The sequence below is a fragment of the Argiope bruennichi genome, chromosome 1, assembly GCF_947563725.1.
Source record: "Argiope bruennichi chromosome 1, qqArgBrue1.1, whole genome shotgun sequence".
NCBI classification, from domain to species: Eukaryota; Metazoa; Arthropoda; class Arachnida; order Araneae; family Araneidae; genus Argiope; species Argiope bruennichi.
Genome location: NC_079151.1, coordinates 5,078,632 through 5,086,188, shown reverse-complemented (window position 1 = coordinate 5,086,188; position 7,557 = coordinate 5,078,632). Strand labels below are relative to the sequence as shown.

The 7,557-nt window shown below is 30.8% G+C and overlaps 1 protein-coding gene across 1 annotated transcript in view; it reads right to left on the bottom strand.

Moving 5' to 3' along the window:
• Positions 1-6,524: 6,524 nt before the first annotated feature.
• The window catches only part of LOC129965077 (protein obstructor-E-like), a 48,093-nt gene continuing 47,060 nt past the window's right edge, over positions 6,525-7,557 (bottom strand). Inside the window, exon 5 of the mRNA XM_056079153.1 lies at positions 6,525-6,907. Within this exon, the coding sequence (XP_055935128.1) occupies positions 6,847-6,907 (61 nt within the window). The 3' untranslated portion in view covers positions 6,525-6,846. The remainder of the gene's footprint in view (positions 6,908-7,557) is intronic.

The following is a 7,557-nucleotide window of genomic DNA, read 5'->3' as shown; positions in this document are numbered from 1 at the left end:
AACTTTTATAGATATCTACAAAATCGAAGATTTGGGGTTAACTCCTTATCTTGCAAATACTGATGTGAGTAGACATTAAGGCGCACCCTGACCAATGTACGGGATGCTATCCATCTTTTTTTTTCAATCTTATTATTCAGGATAAATCGAAACCTAAACAGTAGGACATGCACAGAGAAACAAATCTTTTTATGGTAAAAGAGTCAGTGGCAAAGGCGGATTGCTACCTGGAATCTGCCAGTGCATAAAATAAAGAGAAACATCATATAATTTTACCAAGCTGGTGATCCTCAAATTATGTTATAAAATTTGGTATAATAAACAATAACACTCCTCATAAAATTAAAAAAAAAATGTATGGAAATACTAAAAAAACGGGGGGGGGGGATGTCGCAAAATACTGCTTTTTTTTTATAGCAATATATCATGTACCCGAGAGCATCTCATTCCTACTTGCACCCAAATGTATATATGAGGAAGTAGCTGTAGTCTTATCGAAGGAAGGTTGGTAAGAATTACGGAGGAGCTCACTATTTTGAATATTACTACATACGTTTTGGAAATAGCACGTTTATCAATTCCAGATAATATCGGGGCTTTGAATCTCGCTATGCTAACTGACGCCAACTACTTAATTTTAATCGTATTCATAAGTGCCATTATTTCTTTTGAGCAAAAAATTCGAATTGAATTCCAATTAGAATAAAAATTCTAATTAATCTACGTTCAAAAAATTATTTCTTAGTCAGTCGCACTTTGGCTTCACTCTAACTTCTGAGTTGCGAGATGTATATTTTTTCCCACGGAACCAAAATGTTATGTCGCCAATTCCTTTCGAAAACTATATAAACTCAGAATACTTTCTCTTTTTCCTGCTTTCCTGTCAGTTTGCTGTGCTGCTGCCGTCATGATTTTAACCAAGAAAATTGGATTATGACAAATAAAAATCAGTGAGAAATTCTGTTTGTATTTCTTCAAAGTATAATTTACATATATAATATAATTTATGATAATTTTAACAAGCTATTTGAATACGATCTTGCAAAAATTTAAATGCAATTTTCAAAAATATTATTGCGCTGATTTATTCAATAAAATCAAAATTTGTCTCCGAGTTTTACGTATTAGGATCACATTATTTAGAATAATGTAATACTTATTTACTTTTCTGAAAATTATACTAGCTTTAAGAATTACTATCGCTCTCGAGGAAAGACCTTTGTCCTGACTAAAACTAATTAAAAAATTACTTGAAATTCCAGAATTATTTGCCTTTTGGGGCTTATTATCTATCAGAACCAAATTAGACACACACAAAACGATATCATCACTGAGTATGCAATGAAAAATGAAAGAAAATGAAGTCACATATTCTAACAATTCGCACATCAAATTTTATTTTATTCCATAAATTAATCTTGATAATTAATTACTTTTATTAATTGCATAAATCCATCTTGTTTGTGCTTCGGTTTATTAATGTTTATTCTTGTAATTAAAATACTTTGTAAAAATAAGATAATTATTTTTTATTCTCATATTTTCCTTTAATCCTCATTTCAACAGTTTGTGCAATATCATAAATTAGCAAATGCAATAAATGACTGTTTCAAACTCTTCACAAATCAGTTTTGCACCTGATACCGCTCTTGTTTGGGCCGGACCTTCCGGTCAATAGTGGAAACTTCGGGAAAAAAAAGGCTTTTAAAAAAAAAAAAATCTTTTACAGCTATATACAAATATGCAAAACACACAGGGTGCCTCCTAGAAGTGGAAAAAACCTTTATTTCCTTAAATATTTCAACTTGGTGTATACTTCCCATTACAAAGTTTCTTTAAATTAAATGGGCAATTGCATAAAATCACTTTGATTTCTGTGGGGAGTAATAGCAAAAAAAATTTTAAATATTAAATTTTTATCTGTCTCTCCAATACATATAAGTATCAATTTGTAAAATGTTTCTCTTACATTCATCAATGTATACATGGGGTTTCACGTTTAAATCTAAGTTTTGTGGCGATATGCTTATTTTAAATATCGAAGGACTTGCTACAGATTTAGAAGATAACATTTATTTCAGAAATGCAAATTTATTCAATACAGAAAAATCATTAGATGAAATTAGATTTCTAACAGCACATCATCCAATCGCCATGGCTTAAAGAAATTTTCTAACCGCGCATAATCTTGTTCACTTTCACAGTTGAAAGTTGTGATGTTGATTTCATGATAGAAAAAGAGGAAGAGGCGATTAAGAACATTTAAGATGTTTCAGAAAAATATGGAATACCGAATGAGGAAATAAAATTCTTGGCTTGCAATTTATTTTTTCTATAAGAATGGGGTATTTATTTTTTAAAAAAAAGACGTTTGAATATGCTGCCGGTTTATGCTAGATGTAATTTTAATGCCGGTCTAGTTGTAGAAGGGCACTAATATCATTTTCCATATTCCCACATTCTTCTAGAAAGGGTGTTTTTAGAATGGTTTAGTATTTGCAAACTACAGAATCCTTACTCTTCCGGCGAGGAAGGTTGAGAATGGGAAGTTATGCATGTGATGCAGAAATTGATATTTTGTTTATTTTCCCAGCAGTCCTCATGAACGATAGATCCAGAACTCAACATTCCAAAACTGATAGTGTAGAGAATATTACAATGTAATAACTGATAATTGCAGTATTCCTGGAGTATCGCCTCTCAGTAAATAGATGTGCAAAAGAAGAGGGAAGAGGATAACATTCCTGAAATTTTAATTATTTTTCTGGCAAAATGTGTGAAAAAAGTTTTTTTTTTTTTTTTTTTTTAAGGATAATTAAAGACGAAATAGTTGACATCTTAAAAATTGTGTGACGTAATTAATGACCAATAATGGCTTCAGTAAAAATAAGTACGACGTCCTATAGCTAAAATATAATTTACTTTGAAGAATTATGCAAGAATTGTTATCATTTTTATAAAGTGTTATCATTTCTTTATCTTACGTTGCTTTTTCCTCAATAATTGCTTATCTGTAATATGCAATTTTTTTATAGATTTGAATAATTTTCCTGATACATAAAAACGTAAATCAGTGAATGTTGGCTAATCACTTTTTAAATGTTCTGGTGAGTTATTTTAATCTATTTTAAACTAGAAAATAATAATGGACTGAGTCTATTTCAATTGATTGGCGAACGATTCTGAAGCAATATGATTTTAATACAATTCGAATTATCTAAATCCTAAATCAATTGTTTTGGAAGGAGCCCCACCCCCTCCGAAAAAATTGGGGAAAATAATAGTGGGAGTGTGATTAGACCTCTGAACATAATTTAATTTGCGGTTCGTTTTTATGTAAATAATACAGCATGTGAAGTTTTCGGTATGCTATGTTTGTTCAAATTAATTTCACGAATTAAAGAATTTTTTTAATGTCTGATGACGCTTTTATTTAATTTCTGGACTTCATTCAATAATCCGAATTCCTGTTTAATTCGGTTTATTAGTCACATTCAAATCATTAGCGGATGTAATAAACTCTAATTTTTTTTTTTTTTTTTCTGAATTCTATAAAATAGTGTAAGTAATATTAATATTAAAAATAAATGTGTATTTTTTGCATTATTCATGCATTTGTTGTTTATTATTCATTTCTTTAAATTAAAATGCTATGAATCCTTTAATATAAACTATTTTTGAAATTGAAGTTCGGTGCTTATAAGTGGAATAGTAAATTTTAGGATTTTAAATTTCGCGTCTGAAAATTTTTATTGAAAATTTTCATTTTGTTGCAATCAACCATATCAACTCTACTTTTTAAAAAAATAAGAATTTGATTCTTACTATTCCGGATGAATTCTGAGCATACTTTTCCTATTTTCAAAGACTATTTATTCAAAATGATATTTTTAATCACTCATTCAAATTTCCTTCCTAAATATTAGGACTTTGAAGATATCTTCATTCGCCACCATTTCAAATCATTGATTTGAATTCAACTTTTCAGTAAAAACAGACAAATATACCCAGCACAAGAATTATAAAGTAAAAAACGTTCATTATTAATTATATTCATTTCTTAATACTATATGCAAACAAAATGAATTTTGGATTGAATTCATTCCTATTTCACTTATGCAATCTTTAAGATATCTGAAAGAATCTAGATTATCTTCTCTTAGAATTGTGGAAACTTTTTCTAAAGGAAAAAGGCTAAAAACGCCTTGAATTACGTAACAGTTATTTAAATCTTTTTTTTTTTTTTTTTTTTTCCTTCTTTTTGGTACACCGTATAAACATAATTCCATTGTAGTTAAAAATCAACCGGTACCGAATGAATGATACTCTTCGGATCCAAAAATATCTAGGCTGAGTTCTTTGTTTGAGACGAGCTGTCTTGTGTTTGATAGATGGCGGGAAAATCCTTGTGGCCAGGAATGACGTCATGGAAGAAGGATCGGCTTGCCCCCGTCACATCAGAGCGCAACTCATAAACGTCCTCGCTTTCTCCATTGCAGAAACAGTGGATGTGGCGGTCCTATTTGTTGTGGAAACATTTGAAGAACGAGTTAAAAATTCATCTCATTCATTTTCGCATCCAGTTTTCTTCGCGAAGTTCGTTCTTGAAGTATCACGTTTGCCTGGACGTGACGGAGCTGATTTCTCAGTCTTTGGATCGTCTCCGGCAGAGGGGGAGAGAAAAAGAAAGTTGAGAGCACGTGTGTTGGATATGGAAAGTGGCTCACCTTGACATCCGGTGGCGTGGTGTATAGGGATGGATTGTTGCAAGGGAGCAACTTCAGCAAAAAATACGCATATTCAACCAATATTAGAAATGTTTTAAAGCATGGTGCTTACACGATCTTTCTAGTGAACGAAGAACATCATTTGTAATTTTAAAAAAACGAGCGACCTCTGATGACCAGTTATTCCCCCAGATGAATCATTTCTGAGGCTATTAAATATCAGTGTGGCATGAATGTTTTTGAAACAATTTCCCCTGCATGTTTAATAAGACAGAAAAAAAAAAAAACATGAATTTAATTGAATAAATCAGAACAAATTGTAACATATGGGAATTAAAAAGGGTATATGCTATGAAGTAAAAGCGGAAATGACAATACTACTTCGGAATAAATGTCCAAAAAAAATCTTTTTTTTTTTTTTTTTTGAAAATCTTATTTTTACCGTTAGCAAATGTAGACGATTGAATGTTTTGGTGGATGAGTTGAGATTTCAAGACATTTAACACTGTAGAAATTACGTAACATTAAATGAAAGATCAATAAAACATTGTACAGAAGTGAAATGGATATCATTAAAGAGATATTTTTTGCGTTCTAATAAAAAATTTCTCTTGTAATTGTTTCGGGAGATAGGATCATCCATTTCCATAGGTAAATCACAGAGATAAACCATCCTGGTAATGTGTGAGCCTGTTTTCGCGTCCAATGAAACTTTGGCACTTATTTCTGGATTTCTTTTACACCTTCTTTACTCTGGGTGAAGAGAGGTTTTAGCGCACCTAGTAGAGCATTTAAAATAATGTTTTTCAGCTTCATTAATGAGCAAAGCGTTGAAATACGTGCAGCTGTGAAAACGCTCCTTCAAATAACCTGAAACCATCGTTCAGTGATTTGCTTTGATTTGACTTTTGCCTTTTGACAGGAAGCAATAAAAGCGAATTCTGTGTCACGTACGTATATATAGATTCTCAGAATGTACCAAGATTTGTGTTTTCTGTGACGTGAAGAATAAACGAGAAAAAAAAAGTATACTTATAAATGTAACACGAAATGGAATTAGTTTTTAATATCAGACAATTGTCTGTTGATTGTCCATTCCATTAATATGTTTCATTGCCTTTTTTCGTGCGAATTAGTTTGAATAATGAACACATAAACAATCTTAAATTTTTAATAAATATAAGGCTTTGCAGAAAGCTGTGGAATATGTTATGAATTGAGATACGCGTAAATCATTTTTAACAATAAACACAGAAAAATTCGAAAAGTGAAGATGAAGTCCAGTGTCCTACAGTAAAATTCTATCTTCATTAAATTCATAAAATGTGGCCATATTGTGAATTTAATTCGATATTTTTTTTCTCTGCCTCAATTTTATGGCCTCGAATGGCTTGACACTTCTCTTATATCATTTTATTTTTCGATGATGTCAATTCATATTAAAATGCATCTCTGCATACTAACGAATGGCGACGCTGTAGGCGCCCAGCGGTGCATTTTATGCGTATCATGCGGGCAAGAATAGAATCCTTTTGTTAAGAGCAAGCCCTTCGTGAAAGCTAAGTTTATTTCCTAAATAACAGTTTATTACATAAATAAAACGGTAAACGCATTTTATTAACCATCTCAGATAAGTAGATGAGACTAAGAAAATTTTAAATCATCAAAACTTTTTTTTTAAAAAAAAACATGTATGAAACTATAACAAAAATGACAAACATCAAGAACATCTCTTAACATCACTTCAACACAATACATATACATAGGGGAAAGGCCCTACATTGATATATTCTTACGCCACTTCCTTCTTTTTATTGTAATTAATAAACATATTCTTACACTTCTATCCAAACTTGTTATGCAAGAAATTTTTTTCATCGGTACGTTTGAGGTCAGCACATTTTTAAAGATTATGAGATCGCACACGGGAAAACTTAAAAAGGCTCTTTTTTGGAATGATGAGGAAAAAATGGATAACCAAAAGATGAATTTACACTTTTAAGAGAAAGAGGAAATAACATTGTTTCGTGCTAAAATGCTTCTTTTTATCTTCCAGAATCGTATATTTAAAGGGGATTCTTTACGAACAAGTTGTCGAACATCACCATTTCTTTTTCTTTCATCGTCTTCCGAAGAGTTCTCTGAGTCTTCGTGCATCCAAGTTGTTGTAATAACCTTGGCTGCAAAAGTAACAAAATGCTGAATTATTCTGAAGACCACTAAAAGAGAAAATTCATTTACGAGCGATTTTTATTTAACGTTTTCTCACTCTTTTATTTAATGAGACCTGTTTTATACTTAGAAGGGTGGAATTTTGAAATCTGATTTTCTGTTGTGCTGGAGTTTTAAAACTTTGTGTACCTGCGTGTTGCATTCTCAATGATTGTACAGTTTTGTAATATTTTCAGAAAATAATTATGAGCTAATTGATTAATTTAATTATAATTTGATCCCATAGAGTGTTTCACGCAGTAGTGGATTCAACTGAAATGAGTGAACATTTAGGAAATTTGTGAAAATATGAGGGGAATCAGTGAAACGGAGTGAATTAATGGGAAAAATTAGATTCTATAATATCTATATTACAGAATTCTGAAATTTATTAAGAAGTATTTAAAGCAAAAAAAAAAAAAATGGATTTGAAAATACTATAGTGAAAAAGTGAGCTTTGAAAGCTAAATCATAATTTAAAAAATAACCCCATAGAATTTTGTAAGGAGTAAAATCTCTAATACTCATTAATATTTAAAATATTAACATTATGGTTTAGATTTATTTTGTATAAAATGATTCTAACAGCAATCGACCTTTTACGAACTTTGATCCCCAT